The sequence below is a fragment of the Platichthys flesus genome, chromosome 8 (assembly GCF_949316205.1).
Source record: "Platichthys flesus chromosome 8, fPlaFle2.1, whole genome shotgun sequence".
In the NCBI taxonomy this organism is placed as follows: Eukaryota; Metazoa; Chordata; class Actinopteri; order Pleuronectiformes; family Pleuronectidae; genus Platichthys; species Platichthys flesus.
In genome coordinates, this window is record NC_084952.1 from 13,495,545 (window position 1) to 13,520,248 (window position 24,704).

The following is a 24,704-nucleotide window of genomic DNA, read 5'->3' on the forward strand; positions in this document are numbered from 1 at the left end:
AACAAAAGACCACATGGATTGTTTTCATGTTACATCTTTATTGTTGGTTTAATAGAAAAAATGTGCCATTTTATGATACAGATCCAAAATTACTTTGACAAAAACACAGATTACATAAATTATTTCCTAGCAGCATGACTTGATTTCAGATGTAGTGACGCCACTGGCCTTGTTAGAAGTTTTTTTATTTTTTTGTAAAATGACGTGAAACAGGAATATATATTCTTACAAAAAAGGTACAGTAGTTGTGGTGCGAGGACAGAAGCTTGTAGCTTAAGAAAGGAAGGGGAGGCAATAGAGGTTAAACTGCAGCAGCCTTACTGGAGGTTAGAGGAGGAAAGTTTAGCAGAGCCCTGCATTGAAATATGACCTAAACATATAAGGCTGTGGGAAGGCCTGGGCTGAGCTTTGCACCGAGGCCGAGCACAAATGTAAATGAGAATATATCACCTGCAAAAGTCAGGGGATTTACGGCTGAGAAAACACAACGCCTATACAGTCTAGATGATGACAGATATGCATGAAAAATACAGGGTTTCTAGAACAGCATATAAAAAGGTCTATGCATTATTTAAGTGATCCAGGTGTGATAAAAATGTGACTTAAGTAAAATGAACAGAGATTTATGATGCTGGGAGCAGAGCCAGAAACATATCGAGGGCTGAAGTGGTCCATGGCCGAATCTGAGTTGTTGAGTTGTTCTTTCGCAAATCACCTCTCAGCCTCATAATGTACAGACCCTCCGCAGTCACATGCTGCATGTGTGGTTTGGAGGAAAAGCAAAGCAGTTAGAGTGTGAGCGGAAACTGAGGTCAGAGGAGCGGTTAAAATGGCACATCTGAGAGCAGAATAATCGTGGGGTTTTTCTTTTTTTCCTCTCCTGCCAGTGGAAAAGCCTAATGGCGTTACAACGGAGAAGTCAGGTTTTGAAAGAAAGATTATCAGCAATAAATTGAAGTTAATGCTGAATGAAATGACGCTGCAGTGGAATAAGATATTACAAACTTTAAAGTCAATGCTTGAAACAACTGAGAAACTAAATCACGCTTAGAAACAGGGTTTAATGGTCCAGTGTGTAAGATTTAGGTGAAAGGGATCTATTAGCTGAAATGTTATATAAGGTAATCACCTGTGTGATTCATCTAAACTGTACAAATTGTGGTTTTCTTTACCCTTGAATGAGCCCTTTGTATTTAAATACTTTATATTTAAATCAGGAGTGCGTCCTCTCTACGGAGGCCGCCATGTTTTTTTACAGTAGCCCAGACCAGACAAACTAAACACCTTTTGAGTTTTTATGACAACTGAAGGCTACCACAGGTTCTCTTTCAAGGGGAGAGTAAAAGTGAGGGGCATTCAGCTGCAACATGCAACCTGACCAATAGATGTCACTAAATCCTTCACACTGAACCTTTAACAGAAGCCTGTTTTTATTCATGTGAAGCCTGATGTGTTTAATGTGCCAATATTTATCTCTGACCTGTGTAATGTGTGTCGTAAGCAGCACCAGAAGAGAAATAAGAAGCTTTGATTGTCAGGCAAAACAATGAAGAGTCCTAAAACTTCCTAGTGATAAAAAAGTGTTAAGTAACTAAGTACTAAATGAGTGTTAGTGTGATACATGTTGGTTAACATAGAAGGAGCTCTACGACGGATTTAGCTTTTCCTGAAACAAAAACTCGGGAGTCAAAGTCAAACATCCATGGTTTTGTGTTTAGACTTCAGGAAGAGAAGTAGTTGCAGGACCACAAGCCCAAAAATCTGGCAAATACCAATCACATGTATTGAATCATTCTTCATGCAACCAGCTCCTTCACTTTTAGATACAACTCACTAACAGTTCATCTTTTTTTCCAGTAGTCTTTGAATTATATCATTAAAACACAACCCCCAAAAAATCATAGAACATATTAAAACTGTTTATGTTTAATAAAAAAAAAAGTGTAAAGTACATATGTTGGTATACATATATCAGTTTAATCTATTTTAATCTACAGTAGAGTTAAAAAGGAGCCTCAGCTGGTTCTGACCAGAATCCAGGGCCGACTCTACTGAAACTAAGTAACTAAGCTTTTTCAGATAGATTCAGAACAGAAAATAACCATAAACTAAACAGAAAAATAAGAAGTAAAAAGTCACATTTAGATCTTAAAAACGTTTTATAGGCTTTGCTGTTTTGACTCCAATCTGTAGCTACACGCTCTGGTTTATCTATAAGGCAGAATAGTAACTCAAATGTCTTGTTTTTATTCCTTGTCTCTTCCAAAATGTGTTTTACAAAACAACAGCGGATGATAACGAGGCGACATGTTCAACACAAAAAGAAATTATTAGTTCACAGTGATAATAATAACACATTTAAATCAAATGACTCTAGAGAATTTTCGTTTTAGACGGATTTGTTTCATTCATAGAAACACATTCAGCCTATAGCAGCTGAGGTTGTCCAATATGGCTGCCAGAGGTTTAAAGTCCCCTGCGGACTTTTCATTCACTAGTTCATTTGCTAGATTCTGTCACACGTGTGTCTAGTTCAGCAAACTAGTAAACTAGTGCAACATGTCAGTAACATGCAACGCTATGCGTTCACTGGGGAAAGGCTGTGCAAACCAGCAGAATGTGAGGATACAGCAAACAATTTAACCTATTTATCCTCTGATGAAACAAAATATCATCATCTTTAAATTGTGGGTTGAAATGACAAAAAAATCAGCTATTAGGTTAATGGGCTACTCATTTTCCAAGCAGTTGTGTAGTTTAAAAAGCATCTCCTGCAACCTTCTTATCACAAAAATAAAACTATCATGTTTAGCTCTGCCTATTGTTTAATAGGCAGGAAGTTAGCCATACATCATTTTAAGTGATTTTTGAAGATTTAACAGGAGTTGAAAGATGATGAATCTCAATTTGGCTAAATTGAAATAAAGCTAACTTGTGATCACAATGTATGATATTGGTTAGCTTATATAGCTGGTAGTTGAACCACTCACGCAGCCCGTAGCTTTAATGATTCCCTACCTTTTTCTGTGCAGCTACAAATTAACATCTGTGCTGCAAAGAGATTTTAACACTGCCTCAGTCAAATTAGAGGTCTGTGATTTTGCTTTTAAACAACCAGTTAACAATTAAAAGTTGCCACTGCTCATGGTTAAATACCACCGCACTTCAGTTAAGAATTTTAGACATTTTAAATTAACTGCATTTTGAATTGCAGACAAGGAAATCAGGCCGTGATAAAGACAAGCTACAGCAACTGACAACTAGAAATTCCGTAGTAAATGATGAAAAACATCAGGCCAAATGGATGGAAAGGCAAAAACACAATGGGAAGGATATATCTTGCACCAACTGATCATGAGGAAGGGAAGTCAGTTTTTCATAAAGCTTAAACGGACACTAATGAGCTTTGTTCAGAGGATGTGAAAAAAAAACTAGCATTTGGCAACTTAATGGTTTTAAGACTCAGACTGCATCAACAAACCACAAAGATAATGAAGAATGTCCAAGCGTTCACACCTAAACAGCTGAGGAATGATTGATTGATTGATCACTGAGGTATAAGTGTTTCCTATTCAGAACAGTTTGTAATCTGGCGTCATCATCCCAAAACACAAACACACACCAAAAAAAGCTACACCCAGCAGTAAGGTTTGTGTAGCTGTACGGTCCTTAAGTGTTGTAACACAGACTGAATAATGGCAGTGAAAGCAACACGGGGCGTTGAAAGAAAGGAATACCACCTCAACACCAGGGCGTTTCCTTTTCCCTGTTCCTACTACACCCCCCCCACCCCCCACTGGTATTCAGCTACGCAGATAATAAAGAGTGTAACCCAAACTCAAAACACTAAAAACTGTCCATTATTGCAGCTCTACTTCACATCTGTTCATTAGAGTCCATTGTAATCTAAGACAGCAGGCTGTAACGTTCTGTTTCACAGCTGCTGACACAGTGATGGAGGTGCTCATGATTAGACTAAACTACAGCAGCAGATTCATTGTTTCTGTGAAGTGGCCGTTTGGCAGTTTTAATCTCAGAAGTCCCCTTCTTATCAACAGACTGTAACATCGTAGTTTCATATTACAGAACTGCCTCTACTACTAATTCAGATGCACAGGTGTCGCACACAGACACACACGTGCCCATGTACACGCACACACACAAACGCACACAGGTTTTTTTTGTGCAGCCATCCTGACTAGGACTCTGCAACGACTTTAAATCGTGGTGGACTTTATTCCTAACCTTTACCATGAACAATTCATAATCAACCCTTACCTTAATCTAACCACCATTCACATATTAACTCTAACCTTAACCAGAGGCTCAAAAATTCAGTTTTGCCCCATCAGGACCAAGCTGTGGTCCCCATGAGGTCTACTGGTCCTGACGAGGTCAGTCTTTATGCAGGAAAAGGTCCTAAAGTGGCAACAAAAACAAGTACTCACACAGACACTCATTCATACACAGGATAACTCAAGATAAAAAATGTCCAAAAATGCCTTTTGTTATTATGATGAAAATCTAAAGTTAAGGACAATCGTCTATCTGCCATGAGGCCTGCTTGATTCCAGCTTTTTCTACTAATATGAGTAGACAGTGTGCACACTAAAAAACTATTCATAGCAAACAGTTCATGTAGATTTATCTAGCACCCTACTAAAGATTTTAAAGGCCAATAAGACAAATGAAGTGTTGAATTATTGGAGAAGCAAACGTAATCGAAAGCTGAAAGTTAAGGCTGACCTTGTATCGACTGTGGTGTTTCCTCTCGGTGATCCGTGTAGGAGATGCACTGATCTCACTGCTCACCTCTGAGTGAACTGACCTATAATATAACACTGGAAGATCTAACACACAAGTCCGTGGCAAATAAATCAGTGGAATCAGCAGCTGCCTAAGTCACATATGTGTCTCCCGTGCAGGCAGGATGGTTGAGTAGTTGAGTTTGAGACCCTTTGAGCACGGTTTGGAACAGTGTGCAGTTGAACTGAGGTGATTGTGTCTGGTTGTTGATCTCTCAGAGGAACTTTCAACTGACATTTACAACATGTACTGTACATATGTTTCTCTTGTCGCTGGCTCAGCAGAAAACAGTAGAATAAAGTAAAACCTGCAGTGTGTTGAGAAAACTTTGATGCATGAGGTACTACGTAAAGAAATTGAGAATTTATCCCTTCACTTGTTCATTTTTTATATACCTCACAATGGGTTTACAAGGAATCTAAAACAAAGAATAGTCATTTTTAGTCATAAATATGACTATTCTTCATTTTTATGACAAGAAAATATATGTAATATAATATATTTCTGGTCAAACTTGCTGTGAAATCAGAAACTACCACTGTCAGGTAAAATCTATTCCTTTCTTTCCTCTTGGAGGTAAAGTTTATATTACTACAGAGTCCCCACTGATGAAAAAATCAGAGTAAAGACTTTGTTGTGCTTATCCTCCCTAAATGTGTCCATCATACTACCCTGATGCACCTGTTTTTTGCCCTTTCTGCAGTTTGTAGCCAGAGTGCCCTTTTCCACTTCTCTCCATGTAATAATAACAAAACAGCCAATGAGGGCTAAGGTCAGCAAACAGAAGTCCATGGTTGAGAGCTCTGGTTGTGAGGAGCGAAGGATGAGAAAAGGTGCTGGTGGGCTGAATCCCTGAGAAAAAACAAAAGGAAAGGAAACGTGAAGGGAAATGTAGATTCTAGGCATGTGCACGACAGTTATCAAATGTAAATGTTTGTAACCTTTGTACAGTGCGACTCAGATGTGGGTCTCTACGTCAGTGTAGCCGGGGAGGATGTCTCCATTGGTGCAGCTCTTTGGCTCCTCTGCTTGTGGCGTGGTGGGCAACATGTGGGCGGTGGTGGACGTCTCCTCTGGTGATGCCCCGGCCTTGCCTCGCTGGAGCCTGGAGTGCATCAGGGGCACAAAGAACAGCACCACGGCCCCCACCATAGGAGGCACCCCAGCCAGGGAGAAGGCTACTGTGTAGTTCCCAAAGTAATCATGTAGGAGACCTGGGCAGTGGTGGCAGGAGGAGACAATAAATGTTATGGATGTAGACAAAGTGAGTCACATCCTGCTATTGAATTCACACCCTGACACATTTATTTATTTGTTTTGGCTAATCATTTTTGCTATAGTCAGAAAGTTCACAGTCCAATTCAAGAAAGTAAGCTAAATTTTATTATAACATTATGTACCACACAATATTTAGCCACAATAATTCTGTCAAACATTTGAATTATAACCAAATTTGTTTGTTTTTTACTTCAACTTATCTTTAACCTTTAGGACTCCTTTAAAATACTCCCTCTGAGCAAATTTGGGACAGAAATGTCTGCTCCCTAAAACTGCCATAAAAACACTATATAGTCTATTTCCATAGAAATCCGTCAATGCTCCTGGTTTTGATGCTACTGCTGATGAACATGTGTATTTATCCCCATGTGTGTAAAAACAAAAAAACTATTCCCACAGTGCACTGACAGAACAAGGTCAACAAGTTTACCGCACTGAGCTTGTGACATGAGACCACTGGGAGGGGTGAGTGCATACATTGTTGCTTGTTGTGTACACATTCTTGCTGGTGAATAGGACGTACTGTACAGAAGCACATATGTTTATACAGGGATAATATTATTCAGCCCTTTCTATCGAATGTAGAGGTAATGTATGCATTTTTTATATTTAGTCAAAGATAAGTATGATATGATGCATCACATTATCCAGTATGTTTACTCTACATTATAAAAGTCTGCATCCTGCCAGCTTCATGTTGGTTTAACTGCAGGAGATAAAGCCAGAGTCAGAAAGAGGCTGTACGGTAATCATACACAAAATGTAACCACGAAATAGTGCAATCATTTGCTGGTTAGCCTATTACAGTAGCATCCGACATGCACTGGATGCTGTAAAGCCTATTATCTGACTGCAGTTAATGACACATTTCAGACATATGTGCAGGAACAGGGAGCAGCAAGCAAAGGTACAAGGTAATTGCAGATTTATCTCTAATCTACCATTTTTACAGCATAAAGGTTTCTGCTGCCAAACGTGCCGAACGTGCTGTTTTTCTGCTAAAATAAATATTGGTCACATGAAAACAAACTATTTTCCATGCTTCTGAAATTGTGAATAATATTTTTGTTTTTTTTACATGTTTTCAACAAAATACAGCAAAAGATGAAAAGAGCTAAAAAAAAGCTTATGCTAAATAAAAAAAAAACTTATTATGGTTACCCTTATCCCTTTGTTGTTTGTTTAGTTTGTGCGTTTTTAAGCAAGATTAAACAAAAACAACTAGATGGATATCACTAACATTGGTGTAAAGGATGCAGTATGGTTCATGGAAAAACCCAGTCCAATTGGGCAGGGATCAAGATCTGGGATGTTCATTGTTTTTTTTTTCATTAAGATCCGGGAAATATTCTCTTAGACATCAAAGAGATTGTTTAGCAACGCTCTATCTTGCAATGTTAAAAAGTAACCAAATGATCTGCCCTCGGATCCAGATCTGCTCCAAGATTGGACAGATTGTTCTCTGACATCCAAGGTTTTCTCTCTCAGGACAAATCCCTGGAGACTACCTGGAGTTGGCTACAAGCCAAAACCTCTCTAGACACAATGTGCAGCACAAATAATCCTGCCATACATTTTGCTCATACACATTTTTTCAATCTTTGTTCTCCTGTTTTTCTCTGTTATATATTTCAACTTACTGTGCCTTGTTCCTGCCAAAGTCGGACCACAGGATATGAGTTCCTTATGGGATGTTCTGTATAAATCGGTGTTAATTTCCAAAAATAGGAAAAAGAGCCAGCTACTCACCAGCGATGGGTGGACCCGCCGTCATGGGAAGAGCCATGAGGCCCAGCAGGTATCCTATGGCCTGTGAGGCCTTCATGGGCCCGACCAGCTCGAAAGCTATGGGCGCCATCATTGTGAGGAAGCAGCCGTCACACAAGCCCAGGAACACACACACTACCGCCAGCGCCTCAAACGCATGGCATTGAGGAATCAAAATGGACATCAGGCCAAGAGCGATGAAGGACACCACCTGAAAAGTACAGTGAGAGGATGAGCTATTTATGCATTTATATTTTCATGTGGTACTGTATTTAATTAATGTTTGCCCACTCGTTCATTTCCGCAGTGCTGACGTTAGTCAATGAGGGTAGAATACAGAGAGACAACCACCTCAAGCTTTAAGAAGACCGACATATTAAAGTTGGAGTAACTGGTAAAAAGTCGGGCACATTTATGCAATTAAAACTCCCCCCCAATAACCATTAAACTCAGTGTGTTTCTTTATCTTTCAGTTGATGCTCCCACAAACTTTTGTATTCCACCAACGTGGTAGGTAACGTTTTTTGCACAGGCCTGGTCATCCCAAAACTTTACCTACCTGGTAAAATATAAAGGTTTGTGGGAGCATGAACTGGTGTGCGGACAGTTCTCCACTTCTGGTTTACGTCACTTCTGTCCAGGACCTAGTGTTTATTAAAATTGGATGAGCGTGCTTTATACTTTCTGATTCTTTAGCCAGCAGGAGAGAAACTACTGAGCTGAACACTGCAAACATATTCTTATTTTAATGTATTTAAACATGATGTCCTTATCCTTAAATCATCAAATATCATCTCTGCACAATCTATATGGACCAAAGTGCCAAAAGGGAAGTCTAAACATATTGTTTTGGTGTATCAATATGTTTACAGACATCTGCATTTAGTCCATAAATGTCAGGCAATATTGAGGTATTTAGGTTTTAATCAGCCTAAGACTTAATATCCCTTTGCTAAACCATACAATGAAGGATTATCTGGATGTTAACAGGAAGTAGGTATTACACACTTGTTGTTTTCTCGTCTAAAACTGCTCTGAACTGCTTTTCCCTCTTTTATTAACCCAGGACTGAATCTCCTTTTGCGTTAACAAAGTGTGTAATTCTAAGAAAGACTCTATAAGTGCAAAAAGTGTCTGAGTCATGTTTATCTTCTGCCTAATAAGCCATTACCATCCACCAAATAACTCTAACTGCACATATATAATAAACAAGTTTCAATCAGTAAATCCCAATCAGCCTGTTATTGTATTATATAAAAAACTATTGGCTTAATGTGGGTGCCAGGGAACACAGGGTCTGAATAACAAACAAAGCACACGTGTTACTAGTTAGCTCAAAGATGTCTCCTGTTTCAGGTTAAAGTTAGTGTGCAGATGTTTAATTTCCGCACCTGCATGTAGATCTTTTGAAGGCCTGGAATGAGGTCTCCGATCTTTCCGAAAGCAAGGCGTCCCACCCCAGACGAAGCTCCTATGCAAACCAGGAGAACCCAATCCTTCTCGGTCCCCTCGAAGCGCTCCTTCACAAAGTTCATCTGAGACATGAAAGAGAAAAACAGACACAGTGCTGTGTGAGATTTGGCTGCTTGCAACAGTGGATAACGCTGCAGGAGAAAACACTCCCAAGCTGCCAATAATGTATGAGCAAACAAAGACACCACAAAACCTGCTGGTGAGCTTTTTTCACATGGTTTTGTTCTGAGTTGCTATGAAATCAGTGAAGTCGGTAAATGGGTGTGTGTTCTGTGGAACGGCGGAGTTGTCCATCCATAACCCCAAAGCTACAGTCTAACAATAACAAAATGTCTTCATCCGCCGACCTTTGGAACAGCAGGAGAGCGAGACCCGACGCATATATGTCAGAGCCTCCAACTCCCCTCAGCCCTGACCCTCAATTCAGATCCAAAACATGAAACCACCCTCTGAAGTCTTTCCTGAAAAAGCTGGTCCCTGTGAAATATTTGCTCTCCTTTGAAGGGCTCTACATTCATCAATGGCCATAGGATAGGCATGTTTAGGGATACAGAGAGGCCATACAGGAGAGGTTTCCTGAGGTGGGTGAGCCGATACAAAGGCCGGGGCTGTGTTTACATCTGGGCCCGGGCCTGAAACAACAGACCTGACAGAGGGAGGCCGGAGCTGGAACGTCCGACATCTGGATGGAGGGAGATCAACTTCACAGCTCCACGCTACAGATTTACACTTCCATCCTCATCCATCCCTATCTCACACCAAAGTAAGTCATAGTTCGTGTGGAGAATTTCCAAAAGTATTTTGCAGCTGACTCTTGTTCTTGAACAAAAAAATTACTATACCATTATCATCTAGTTATAAATGTTTGCTGACGAAAACAACATCAGTGTTATTTAAATTTTATCGTCAATTATTTTTATAAATACGTGAAATAAAAACAAGAACTTTAAGGAGAATATCACACATATCACTTTCCATCACAGCAGCTGAGTCCCAGCAGGGGGAATAAGAGACAAAGCAAACAAACTTGCGCTGTAGTGTACAAGTCATGGACAGTGCATTGTCAGGAGTGGTAATGAAGATCTGTTTGTAATCTGAGCAGCTAAGTAGATATATAGCGTGTGAGCAGATGTTAGTTAATAAGCTAAGTAAGACCATAGACTGAAAATAAAGATGGCAAAAGCATCTCGTCTTCCTCTCGCTATCCAGAAGTGAAGCCAAAATATCCTGGGTACGAACGCTGCCATTTTGCACATGTAGAGCCTACAATAGCATATGGTGGATGAAGTCACAATAGTGAGAACCTGCTTGTCATTGTTGTCTCAGGTGTCTTTGTACAGCGTCAATTAATAAGTAACAACCAAACTTTGTAAAACATTTTGGGGGGATAAGAACTACCTAAATTGACAGAAGCCATATTGGGAAAACTGTGCTTTGGCAGTTTAATTATGGCCCATGTCACATCCAATAAAATAGAGGAAGACATGAGATATACTGCATCCAGCCGCTAATGGTAATAATCGAGAGCCTTTGGCTCCACTTGCGGGGGGCTATTGTGTCGTCCATCTTTATATCCAGTCAATGGAAAAGATGTGTGTTCATCACAACACGATGATAGAACGCAGTGATATCTTCCATTTCATCGCTCATTAAACATGCATTCCACCGCCCTAGACCTGAGGTCACAGAAAATGAATGGCATCAGACCGCCAATGGTACAAATAAACGACTGTCTGCCACCAGCTGAAGTCAGCTGAGGAACATCCTTTTATATCAGATACATGATTATAAAACTATGCTTCACAGTTTCGTTATGGTATGTATTCTATATTAGATGATGTTCTAGAACGGCTGAGATGGAGGGCGATTAAGTGCACAAAGCTTAGTTTCTACATTCAATCTTCCTTTAACATCAACTGTAAGAAAATATAACACAGCTATATGACTTATCTTGTACTTGCGATAGATAGAAGATATACAGTTTGTACCACCTGAGTTTAGTTACCGTTATATCAATTAGGAACACACAACATGTAATTCGACTACAAACATGCCCATGAGATGTTCTTACCAGATGTATATACGGTACAAAGTAGCCAAGCACAGCGGTAGCCACTCCAAACGCCCACAGCCGATATGTCACAATGTGAAACACACGCAGGTTGAAGTATTTCCTGAACCCAGATAGAGCCCTGCTCCAACAGCTCGCACCCTGAGCAGTAGCCCCCGACTGGGTTTGGGGCTCAGCAGAGCCAGGACCCATGCCCGGGGGTCCCATGCCTCCTCCAGCAGGCATTAAAGGTCTGAACGCCAGCGCCAGCAGCGCCTGGACCAGCATGAAGAGGCTGAGGATCTGGAAGGTCCTGCTGAGGCCCAGAGGTTCCACCACCTTGTTGAGGAAAACTGGGAGGCCCATGGAGAAGAGGCTGGCACCGGCTGTCACTATGCCATTGGCCAGTCCCAGGCGTCGACGAAAGTAGTGGCCGAGGATGACCAACGAGGGCTGGAACGCGAATGAGGAGCCACAGCCGAACAGTATTCCGTAAGTAAAATAACGAAGGCCGAGGGAGCTGCAATAAAGAGTAAAGCAATAAAAAAGAGAGATAAAGGAAGATAAGATAATACGAAAGTGATGATAAGATGTTGACAAGGAGCAGATAATGTTTCAATTACACTTACTCTAGTTCCTCTGATTTAAATTATTTAATTATCTTTCAAACGAGGTATAAATAAGATGATTACACACGATGCATGCCACTGTAAAAAATATATAAAATGGCATAAGTCAATAATATCACAGCCAAAATAACCCAGAAGTTACATTACATCGTTTCCTGATCATTTATGTACATTCATATTGTCTGTATTGATGTAACTTTCTATTTTTAAAACATATTTACATGATAAAAAGATATACGCACAAAATAATGAATTCATATATCTCCACAATAGCAGAGACATGTTTTTTTCTAGCTGCTAGGTTAGAAAATACACTTGAAGCTAGAGAAACAGGTTAAAATCTTAACTGGGAAACTAATGAATATTGTTTATTTTTGAATAATGAATGCTAATAGTAGCTCTGTAACTAAAATGCAATGATAATATACCAGAAGCACAAACTGGGGCTAGAACAAGTGATGTCTACTATAAATGTTCACTAGCTTACTTTGCAAAGGATGTACTGATCAAGCCTATGAAAGCCAGCAGTGCACCGCAGACAGCCGTCTTCCTGCAGCCAAAGCGGTCGGTGAACATGCTGACCACTGGGGAACAGAAGAAGATCATGCCCATGGCCAGGGCCCCGACCCAGGCTGTAGAGGAAGAGGAGAAGGGAGATAAAGAGATTGATAGAGTAACGTGGAAACGCTGAAGGTTGTGGCTGTAAATCAACAAATGGAGGAAATAAAGGATGCAGTTCTATTCAATACAACTGACAGCCACAACAAAACCTTGTTGTGCGTAATTGTCCAACAATTTCCACAAGAAAAGCAAATTCCTAAAACCCCCAATTACATGATGAAGAGAGGGGGTTCCAAGGATTTGAATTATATACATTAGGACACAACAATAACAATAATGACTGAATTGTGATTTGATTTGAAAGTTATATATATATACTGTATATAGATATATAGCTTATGCATTGTGCAAGCACAGTGAGGAGGTTTAAATGTCCTCCGATTTTTACGTGTTTGCCTATAAAGAAGAGTTTAAAACCAGTACCTTCACTCAGTACCAAAAATCTGGCGTTAAACCTGATAGAAATAATAATGTGAAATTTATCGTGATAATATAAATATAAATAGTAATAATAATACCTCTCTTATTGACACTCCACCATGTGATAATATGCTATTAATATAAATTCATGTAACTCTGCATCATGTACTGTTCATCGGACACACTCTATAATATTTTTTAATGGTGGTTAAGCAGATTATAAAGTGGAACAATGTTGGCAGTTCAGGCTGGTGGTGTAATATCCAACCAGAGTTAAAACATCACGAGCCACAGTGATCCAACAGAGACACTGTGTACCCTAGAGTGCAAACAAACAAGTGCCTGCGTCCTGGCCCCCAGGGGCAAAGGTAGCTTTAATGTCTACCATGATGTCTGGGTTGTGGGTCACACTGATGTAAAAGCTAGACGGGAAAGAGATCAGACAGACTGACAAACAGGTGGATGCACTGATACACCCACTTAGACACACACACGTTCATACACCCACACAAAGAAACACAAGATCAGCATCGTTACACAAACAGCCATTGTTGTGGAGGTTGTCTGTACTACCATTATTGTGTACATCTGATTGTGTATAATTTAAGGGTGGAACTGCACCTCAGCCTTCCTATGGTTTGTTTAATCAAATTAAACAAGAGAGGACTGTTTTACATGTTCTTTATGAACTCAGATTCATGTTGACACCAAAATGTACAGCAAAATAGATAAATGCTTTATATCTTCTTTACATTGGCCTCCCAACGCGTCTCTTACTTAACCCTTGCCATGAAAACATATAGCACTGAGGGAGAAATCAGTAGCAACGTTGCATGAGATCAGATTAACCCACTTTACTTAATGAGCCAAAGAGTTGGGGTTTGGCTTCCTATAAGCACCTTAGCATTACAATTGCCCCATTTTGCACCACTGATCTAGAGCGTTAAAGCAGGACTCACACGCATTCTTTGGAGGCTTTAATGGGAACAGTGCTCGTTCACTTTGAGTGGGCCGACGTCATGCGCTACCCAACTACATCGTGGCTGTGTATGGTAAAGGTTTTCATGCGGCAGTAGAGGTACCAGCCAATCAAATTGTTTTTGAACCAACAAAAGCACAGGCACTAGCCGACCAAATCCTATTAGATCAAATACAGGTCCTGTCTGACATCAACCTTCAAAATGAGCCTGGGAATAGGAGGCAGAGGCTTCTGTTGAACCTGGTATGGCTTTAGATTTAATCTCCCATGGCACGATAGCAATCTCTTCAGGGACTGCTGCTTTAAATTTGGTGTACATTGGATCAGCTAACGTGGTCTGTAACCGTCTAGCCCATGCTTTTCTGAGGATACATTCTGTACCCACCAAATCCTCAGGGAAATATCTGTTAAAAGCCTGTTTGTTCAGTAGCTTCTCATTTATTATCTCTTATTTGGTGCTGGGTGGTTAGAGTACAGTCACTTTTAGACCTTTTCCCTTAAAACTGCTGTTTCCTGTGGCTGAAAACGAAACGGTGAATCCAAATAGGGTAATTACTATAAACTGAAACAATGGTGCTGTAGAGTAACTGCAGAGTGGGGTTAAAATCTGTTTTTCACTTCAATCAATCCTTTTCACATTACACATAATCCTTTAATCCATATAAAAACATGGATTATAGCACCTTTAATACTCTGAACCAAAACCCTTCCACAACTGATCTTCAAAATATCATGTTATGCTTCACTTCACATGATTCATGTTGACTTCTTACTCCTTGTATTTGGCCTGAAGGCAGAACATACTCTGTGTTCCAGTACGAACAGCACCATTACATTACATTACATTTTCATTTAGCTGACGCTTTTTATCCAAAGAGACTTACAATAGGTGCATTCAACCATGAGGGTACAAACCAAGAACAACAAGAATCAAGACAGAACAATTTCTTCTTAGAAAAAAAAAAACACAATGCAAAACACTCAAAAGAGTCCCAACTCTGCCCAATAATCGTTTCAGTTATGCTAGTTACGGAAATGTGTAAATGGCAAAACATATGTTGTATATATCTTGATTATAGAGGCATCCCAATTCCGTGGAGGGCCGGTTCTACATGAGCCAAGAGAAAAGCCTGCAGACATTCAAATTTAATGACATATGTATATATCTCTAAAAAAAAACAAAAAGCGCTGCACTCTGGCCTCCTGACATAATCAGGTCGATTTCAGTTTGGGTTAGAGGCCTCTGGAATCTAAGAAATGAATGGCCACAGACCTGCACGCTTCTACAACTGGGATCACTTTTGCCTTCACTGGTATTTCTCTAGCTTCTCATATTCTGTCTTATTGATGGTGCTGTCACTTCAGACTCTTCGCCTCTATCTCCAGCAAAACTCTCCGCTCCTCGTCCAAAACCATATGGCCAGTTGTTTAGTATGGATGGATCTTATATATGTATGTCAGCCTATTTTTCTCTCCCTAGCTGAATAAATGTTTTCAGGAAGATGGGACCAGAGAAATACAGTATGAGTAATGTAGAACAAAGTAGTGAATGGAAACAAACAGAAGGAAAGACAACATATTATTGAGGACTGGGAACACTTGACAAACTGTAATGCCTAATTTCCAGAAACTCATTCTTCAACACTTTTCCCAGCTCCCTCAGTACCTTGTGTCGTCGCCCGAACTGAAGGCGGAAAGCAATCTGGCCCTGAGTTAACATGATAACCTAAGTACCAGTAACACCAGTACAACTGTCTTAATTAATGGTTGATGTGGTTCCTGTGTCCTACTTTTCCTCAAGCCTGCATGCACAGGTTCTTGACTGGACCAATGTGGAGTAGACCATGACAGCATCTGGGTTCAATGCTACTGTGCAGAGAAAAAACAAGCACGTTGTCTACAAAATAACAAGGTCTGATGTGCACTCAGAGGCGAACAAAACCGCAGACCCAATCCTGTTTTCCTCCACCTTCTCTTTCTCTTTTCTGTCAACCCACCCACCAATGCCCCATTCTTCTCTGCGCTGGCACAGGCTGAGGTCTGTGAATAGACAGAGGAGGAGAGTGTATTCATTAGAGAAGATTAGTTCAGGACAGTTTCGAACAAAAGGAAATGAACTCAGCGAGGAGGGTTGACGCAAAATGAAAAGAAACTGTTTATGTGTGTACTTGTATTTATATCTTTGTGAGGACCATGTTGAGCATAGACCTTGCCGGGGATTTAGTTGTGGTGGTTAATGCTAAAGTTAGGGACTAGGAAATGCATTTTGCCAGTGAATGTCCTCACTAAGACAGAAGAACGAGTGTGTGAGTTTAGTTGCACTTACATTTAGCACCTGTAGTTTGGCTTATTTAAAGACCAATTGTGTAATGTAACATAATGTGTGTGTGTATGTGTGTGTGTGTGTGTGTGTGTGTGTGTGTGTGTGTGTGTGTCCAGTCTGACAGCAGTGAAGAGACAGAGAGATTCAATAGGACCCATCTTTACATTAGCGGGACAAACCTCTTGCAGCAGAGAGACTCTGTGGGTTTTTAAAGGGGCATTTTCATTTAATGCATCATGAGCTTAACCCGGGGTCACTAGGTTTAGCTTGTATTAGGCAGTGCAAGCTGTATAGTGTACATGCATGCTGTTTGTTATGTGCAAACCCAACTAAATCCACCGGGTTGGAGTAATATTCCTAGCATTCTGTATTTCTACACAAGCTGGAACATGTGGCTTTTTTGGCTGGTCTGGTTCAAGGGTACATATAGCTTTAACTGGCCCCAGTCAACTTAAATATCTTAATAAATGTTTTGCATGCCAAACAAACCAGCTTTTCTGCTGCTGTGAGAGCACCGACAGTGAGTCACGGAGTCCCTTCCGGACTGACATTGACAGGATTGTGACGGAGCAATTACCTCAACACTCCTCTTACAATATGCTGCTGTGACAGTCGTTAAGTAGCAGCTACAGCACAGTATATAATTTGGATATAGACTCGAAATTTAATCGATTATGGGGTCAAACGATCTCCAAACTACTATAATCGAGGTGAAACGATTATTTGGCTTTTTTTTTTAAGATGCGCAATTCAGTCCTTCCCCCAAAGCATTCAGCGGCTCTGCTGATTGGCACTCACTCTCAAGCAGCGGTAAAGTGAAGGAGGCGAGTTGTCCCTGTTTGATCGACAAAAAGGGTTGAAAAAGAGCAGCAGCACACCATGTAGCGGCCGCGCCACGCACCGCTATTCTCAAGTGCGCCCCCGCCTGGCTGTTCAGACCGGTCAGACCGGACCCTTATTTCACCGCGTCGGTCAGTCGGTCAGACAGTGTTAGGGTTGCTATCATTAAGGGTTTGAATAACCAAGGCACCGATATCCTGGTTTCATGGAAGAATAAGACAGGCAGCCGTCATCGGTGAGCCGGAAGTGATTCACTTTATTGCGCACGCTCCAGTCATTTAAAGAAAAAAGCATAGACTTCAGAATAAGGGCACATAATCGTTTGAATAATCGTGATTTTGATATTGCCCAAAATAATCGTGATTATGATTGTTTTCCATAATCGAACAGTCCTAATAGTGACTGTTGTGTTGGCCGTATGCTCCAAGACGTTGGCTTTGAAAATAAACTATGAGGTCAGAGTGGGAACGTTCGTCTATAATTGGAGGTTGTTAACGTTCAGATCAGCTGAGCACTGAGGGATTTACTACAGCCCCTTAGACAGAATGAAAGTGCTTTCAAAGAAAAACGTCCACAGCCTGTTTTGAGGATTATCCTGAGTAACAAGGACATTGTTCCTGGAAAGTCGGGTTGATGCTGACTTATTCTTACATTTTTCAATTCTTTGAGCAGTACAAACAAATTCACCTCCAAAGTATCGACTATCAGGAGAGACACACATCTCCAGCCTCTGGCAACTAAAACCAAACTATTGAATAGAAAGTCCCTGCATTTAGTGGCAAACAATAATTAGTTTAACAATCAAAGTGAATCTTTGGAGAGAAACTGCAAAAATGTAAACATGCATTAAATTGTATATTAATTTATTTAACATAAACACAAATGTGCCCAAACAGTCAGAAACAAAACAACTGTTTAAATTATTTCCTAGCGCAGTGTTTGTGCCTCAAACCATTTCCCATAGAGAAAGGGAGGAAATATCCGATCTGCAAAACAATGCATAACACATTTTCTTGAAACTGTCTTGGGTACCAACAGTTAAAGTAACAATAGCTGTACATACTCACTCTCATCGTCATCCGCTTATCCGGGGTCGGGTCGTGGGGGGAGCAGCTCAGACATACGTCTGTAACATTAATAGTGACACGAACATAGACCATGGACTTGCTGGTAAGGAAGCCCATTCCCTCATGGCCACATGAAATGCTCTTAGCAGATGCTAGGGGTGGGCAATGTGCTGCTGTATTGTCTTATTATTTAAAGTTTGCCATTACTCTTAAACTTGCTGGGCCTGATTCTAGCAGAACAAGCTGCGACTACCAAAATTACAATGATTAAAACAAACTGTTCGGGGTTAGGAGTAGGAATGAAAGCGGAACATTTCATCAAGGTCCTGTTTGAAGGTTTAAAAAGTTGCCCAGTGAAGCTTTAACTATGTAAAATAGTTGAACACAAAGATTTCATGGAAAAAAATGAATGATGGCAGGAATCTCTAGATGCTGTATGAGTTGTTAATTTGGTACCAATCACTATCAATTAGAAATCAATGCTAATGTTTACTGGTCACATCATCAAACAACTGGATTTTCCTGCCTCAACCAGCTCTTGGGGTTCACTCCTGATAAGCTCTTATCAGTCCTTTGGGTCAGAAAGAAGCATTTACTTTCTTCCCCCTTCACTAATTCCTTTTACACCTGCTGGAATACTGCCTATCGATAAATGTGTGAACTTATGAACCCACATTTAACAAAAATCCCTGTGTTTGATTTTCTGTGCGTACCTGCTTGTGTGGGGAGCTTGCAGATACTCTGATCTGACTTGAACCCATTGCCCGCCCACTGGAATGCCAAAAATGCCACAGTACTCCCTGATCTGCCAACCTGGGATTTCCACCGACCCCTGGAGTTGCTGAAGCAATCTGGAGCAGCGGAGCCTCAGAGCGGCAGAGCACAGCAGTATGTTAATGACTACAGAAGTTCGCTTGTGACAGACACTTGCTTCTCGGCTAGAAAGTTATTTTTACTGAGTTGATATGTGTCTTTAAAGTAAAGTCAGCCACCGAATGTTGACCACATCTGATATGATGAAATATCTCATTGTAGAGATAAAGACAGTGCTGTGATTATATCAAGCCTGTGTTTCTCTGCCCACTAAATGAAAAGAATGGCACTTTTAAAGAGCTACTAATGTTGCATACATTTTACGAGCCTGTGCTTCAATTAAGTTGTAGGTTCCCATAATGTTCAAAATGCTGTTTCAAATTCCAGGCCATCCACTAATCCCCTTGATGCATTAAAGCATTTTTCTCTTTAATCTAGGGTTATAGCTTTTTAGTGAATATGTGAATGTCTACAAAGTTAAAGCGCCCAAAGTAAAGAGGACTCAAACCAAAAGGGGCTTTATAAATAAAATTGTCTTGCCTGATATGAATGATGCCAAGACAAATGACACAGTGAAAAGGTCCCACCAAAAAGGGGGAACGTCCTCTTTGTGTAGCCAAACACGCAACCTGACATTTAAACACACTTGAGCAATTTTGGAAACTTTATATGAACAAATGCCAACATCTACTTGGTTTCATTTGTATAACACTACTGTTACTGCAGTCACTTTGAGCTATTCTGAAGTACTTTGTGTGTCGTTATGTAAGTGTGTGTGGAGCCTGCAGTTTTCCTAAATGCAAACTGCTCATGAGCCTGTATAGTTTATTGTGTAATTTATACATTATCAACATTAAAGGGGAAATTCTCCTGCTCAATATAGACGAGATGAGTAATCCTTCTAGCCCAATATGCTGCTGTCAGTCAGTTTTATTGTCTGTCCACTTGAGACTGAACTTGAGTGGAAAACACTCCTTAGGTGATGGATTAGTGTTACTAATGGAGCCTAAGCTACGTCACTCTCGTCTTAAGGCTTTTGAACAAGGCACTAAAATTCACTAAAAAAGTGAGAATGAAGTTGGTATTGCTTAGGGACTTCTTCAGCGAAAATTTTTTAACAAACAATGTGTTCGGATGAACCTTCATTTCTTTGTTTCAGAAGAAGCTTCCTAATAATCTGTCTCACACAAGTGGCATGCAGATGGAAATCGTTTCAGGGATCAATGAAAAATTAATCACCTGCTCACTCAGTCCCTTTCTTCTGCCCTTCACACGCATTCCCCGAGTTGCAAACTCGGCTGTAGCAGAAACATCACCGCACCCCGCTGAATCGCACAAGGGGCTCATTCCTTGCTTGCAATTAGTTTTTTTTAACTCCACTCTGTACACAACCTAACATACCAGAAGTCTATGTGAGCACAACAGGGATGAAACGTGTGATCAAGAAAAGCTAAACCATCTACAACTCGTTATCTTACCCCCTTTCCTTAAGTTTTTATTTCAAGAGACAATGTTATTAGCCCTCTCCCCACCTTACTTACTCCCCACCTTGTTACTCCTACAGGATATTTTGAAAATCCCCTGTCTGATAAATAGCCTGTATAATTGAGCTCAGCATAAAGACCTGATGGCAATCTGTCATCAAGAGGTAAACACATCCCTGCCTTTCCTTGTCACATCCTCACTTTACGGCCTTTTGGAAATTTTGTTGTGAAGTGCTTGGACATGTTGTTTCAAGACGTTCCGCACATATGGATTGGACTTTTACCAACTGCGCCCTTTTCGACAGGATAACCTGAAAGCATCTCAATTGTAAAAGTGCCTTGCAGATAAGCAGCTCTTAGCTCTCAGTTTTCTTCTGTTACTGAAGGGAAGAGTCAACACTTAGCCTACATGATTAATCCTTTCACAAACAAGAGCGACCAAGATTTAAAACTGAGGAAACGAGTTGAAAGAGCAATATAAATTCCTTCATAGCAACTGCCCTCTGTTGCTTGAAAATATACGGATTGTTTGTGGTTTCACATGACAGCCACCTGCCATTTGAATTCATGCCTGACGTGTCTGTCGCTCTCAGACTTAAGCTGACCACAGACGCAGCAATTTCCTCGACATAGATCAGAGATGACAATGCCCACGGTGGCATTAAAGATGCTAAAGTGGGCCTACAAAAACAACTGAAATAAGAGTGAGCGTATCCAAGGCTTATTTCCTCTCCCCCTGGAACTCTCTTTAGACTGATAATAACAAAGGGTAGAATTTGTTCCAGGGAACTGGCTAAGAACCATAATCCCTTCCCACACCCTGACCTTAAACTTTGCTGGTGAATGTTGGACTTGACAGGAAGGGCAGAAAAATACGCACCTCTGCTACTCCCCTCCTAAAACAAAAACATTTCTTTCCCGTAAGAGCAGAACTGATGGGTACACTGCTTTACACCAGCTCTCACTCGATCAGGAGTAGCAGTTGGCTCAAAGCGAGGGTCCGCCCCATTTTCCCATAACAATTCACTTAGTTAGGGACCCGAGACGAGAGGCCAGTGCTCTAATATGTAATAGAATGAAGGGAACAAACCTCTAGAGATCTTAAGTGTTCCCTATTCAACCGCTGATGGGTCAGTGTATTCAATCTTTGCTCCACAGTTTTCAATCTTTATCAAGAGACTTATTTATTTGGCCACAATGAACCGCCTCATTCCTTAGAAATTACATCAGTAATTTCTATATAAAGGCGGATGTCATTGTCCTCTTCTATAATTGAAAGTTAGGCATGCGGAGTGGCCTAGTGGTTAGAGTGGTGGTTCTCCAACATGAAGGTTGCCGGTCAAACCCCACTCTCTCCCATCTGCATGCCGAAGTGTCCTTGGCAAGATACTGAACCCCTAAATGGCCCCTCATGAATGTTGAGTGTACTAATTGTAAGTCGCTTTGGACAAAAGCGTCAACTAAAAGGCATGTAATGTAATGTAATGTAATGCATGCAGGGACACAGCAGGCTGAACACTGGGCTTCCACTGCTGGTGTATGCCAGAGACAGTGGTCAACAGCATCTTTATTGTTTCACAAGTGATGACAGTTGATGGAATGAGGTTAAAGCAATGTCCTTTAACTTGCATTATATTCCATGAGGCAAGAAAGTCACAGGGTTTAATCTATAGCTTCGGGACATTTTACAAATGTCCCGAAGCTCTTATTGTCCTATGAATACAGTGAAAGGGAAAGAAAAAAAAATGCAGGGAAACAAAAGATGCAATGATAAATATCTTACATTCTATTGAAATATTTGGGGGAAAAAACTTCTGGGGCAAAGAAGGAATTTATATTTCCAGCGACTTTACTAACACTGATGGTGACAAGAAAAGCAGGCTCACTGGTTTGGTGTTTAAACGTCTGTGGATTGGATCTATAGATTTCAGCCTTTTGGGGTGAGCCACTATGTGTATGTCAGTGAAATCAATTGGCAGAAGCTGGGTAAGATAATAAGAATAACAGTGGTGTTAATGAATAAATAGGTAGACGACTGGTAAGTTAAATGTGTGTTAATAAGTAACATTGGTGACTGTCCTCTCCAAAACAGCAAGAATAAATTAACACTAAACAAGACCTGAGATGTACATGTGTTATATAACACTGCCACTTTAAATGTGTAGGTTAAACTCACATTAACTTTTGTGTTGCCCCACATCTTTGTCAGACTGATTTTCGTGTGTGACACAATATACCAGTCTGTGCCGTTGGTGGTACTTACATAAGTGTGTTTGTTTCATGAAGATGTACTTTCCGCCAATGATCCCCCCAGTGGACACACAAGTTCCACACCTAACTTGTCATGTCAGAGATTGCAAACAAGCGTGTGTATCCAGGACAGAGTGTACCTGTGTGTGTCCCCGCGACGCGCTGCTTCACCTCCCGCACACACGCCACTGTTACTCACCCACTTTGAACTGAGACGTCTTGTCGTCTGGGTCTGCGTGCTCCTTCACCAGCATCATGTGCAGGATGCCAAAAGAGTTTTGGATCCCGAAGATGGACCCGTTGCACCAGGTGGCTGCGAGCACCACCAGCCAGCCGAAACCCCCCTCGGGTGGGACAAACTCGTGTCCGGTTCTCGCCGACTGCATCCCCGCCTCCGAGTCCGAAGCCGGGGAGACGGGCGGCTTGCACCCGGCCTCGATCAGCTGCACGGTGCTGTCCTCCTGTACGATTTTGCGCTCGCTGCCCGGCCCCTGGTCGCTCTTGCCGCCGCCTGCTTCTCGGGGAGCATCCCCCTGCTCCATCTGGGGATCTGCCGTCGGCTGCTCCGTGCGGCACTCGCCGCTGGACGGCTGCGCCTGATTGTCTAACCCGTTGATCCCCATGCTGTCTGCTGTGGTGCTGAGGTTACTGTGGGCTCTTGGCGCACATGCATGAGATATAGGTCACTGACATAAGAGCGCCGACGGGAACACCCGCTTTGATTGGCTATCTGTCAGACGGCAGACGATCCTCTGCTGGCAGGAAGAGCCGCTCACACGCTGCTCGTGGCCCCGGTCCGAGCGGCAACTTCAGTGAATAAACTCCGACCTGTGAACGGTGGAAGTGTCATTGTCGTCGGATGTTTGTCTTGGACCAGGAATTAGCAGGCGCCGCCTATTCTTCCCTTTAACGTGAGCCTGTGGCTCTGTGAATCCTCGAGACTCACGCTATACATGTACGTCTCCTCTGGCTCCCCCTGCACGCTGACAAATCACCAACCTGTGAACACGTCCGCTCAACCGCCTCGGCACCGCACCGTCCCGTGACCCGTCGCAGGGACCGCAGCATCCCGCGGTGGTTATAGACACGAACCGGCTCTGGTCCTCTCTCATGTGCTGTCAAACGAGATGGAATATGTCGGCCGGTCTGGGTCCCGGGGGCTGGCTCGGCTCTGGAGTGTCAACACAGCCACGGCCCGTCAGTCAACCGTCTCGCCACCGCCTCCTTCTCCAAGGCGGATGGAGGGTTGGACCCAGAGGTGGTGGAGCCGCCGCGCAGACGTGCGGCTGCTTTGGGACGAGTTTTCACTTCGGGTCTAATCGGGTTTCACGCAGAGAGCCGAGTGTTCCTCGGACTGCTCTGCTGTGGTTATCCGTCTGTTAGTGACGTGTCTTCGGCTAGGAAAGGAAGGTCGAGGAGGGTTCGCTCGACACTTACCGCAAATCGTTGTCCTCCATCGTGTCGAAGACTGTAGGTTATAATGTTACTGTGGTTATTATTTATTCACAGGCTCGACAAACACGTTGGTTCAGCCGCTGCACTTTAAAGGAATGGCCGTTGTGTGTTACACTTGATCCGTTTCCTGTGAAAAGGGAAATTAACGATTGACCCTCCGGCTGAAGACCCTGGTGTTGAACCCATTCAACCCTATATTCTTTCATTTATTTATGTACAACCTAAAAAATGTGCCTGCTTCGTCAAGATGGAGACCAACAATGTTCCAAGCACACGGAGATGAAAACTGAAAATATACAAGTAATAATACCGTTAATAATAATGATTTAAAAACATATATGAAGAAAAAGAGGAAAAGTGTCGTTTAAACAGTCCACCAATGAACGAACTCCATTCTTACCACGTGAGCTGTACACGCACAGCATGTTTCCGGGTTCCTTGTTCTCCGC

At 41.6% G+C, this 24,704-nt stretch overlaps 1 protein-coding gene across 1 annotated transcript; it reads right to left on the reverse strand.

The window, feature by feature from the left end:
• Positions 1 to 18: 18 nt before the first annotated feature.
• Positions 19 to 24,384, reverse strand: slc16a2 (solute carrier family 16 member 2). Its single transcript, XM_062393997.1, has 7 exons — positions 23,000 to 24,384; positions 12,491 to 12,635; positions 11,396 to 11,894; positions 9,243 to 9,386; positions 7,834 to 8,062; positions 5,748 to 6,020; positions 19 to 5,658 (listed from the first exon to the last, which is right to left on the reverse strand). The coding sequence occupies exons 1-6, from the start codon at positions 23,421 to 23,423 to the stop codon at positions 5,764 to 5,766; spliced, it is 1,698 nt and encodes a 565-aa protein (XP_062249981.1). The 5' UTR covers positions 23,424 to 24,384; the 3' UTR covers positions 19 to 5,658; positions 5,748 to 5,763.
• Positions 24,385 to 24,704: the final 320 nt, after the last annotated feature.

Coding starts and splice junctions, on each gene's coding strand:
- slc16a2 (XM_062393997.1), bottom strand. CDS start 23,423: ATGGGGATCAACGGGTTAGACAATCAGGCGCAGCCGTCCAGCGGCGAG. Junction 9,387..11,395: donor TTGTACCGTATATACATCTG/GTAAGAACATCT, acceptor TTCATGTCTCAG/ATGAACTTTGTGAAGGAGCG. Junction 8,063..9,242: donor TTCAAAAGATCTACATGCAG/GTGCGGAAATTA, acceptor TGTACTTTTCAG/GTGGTGTCCTTCATCGCTCT.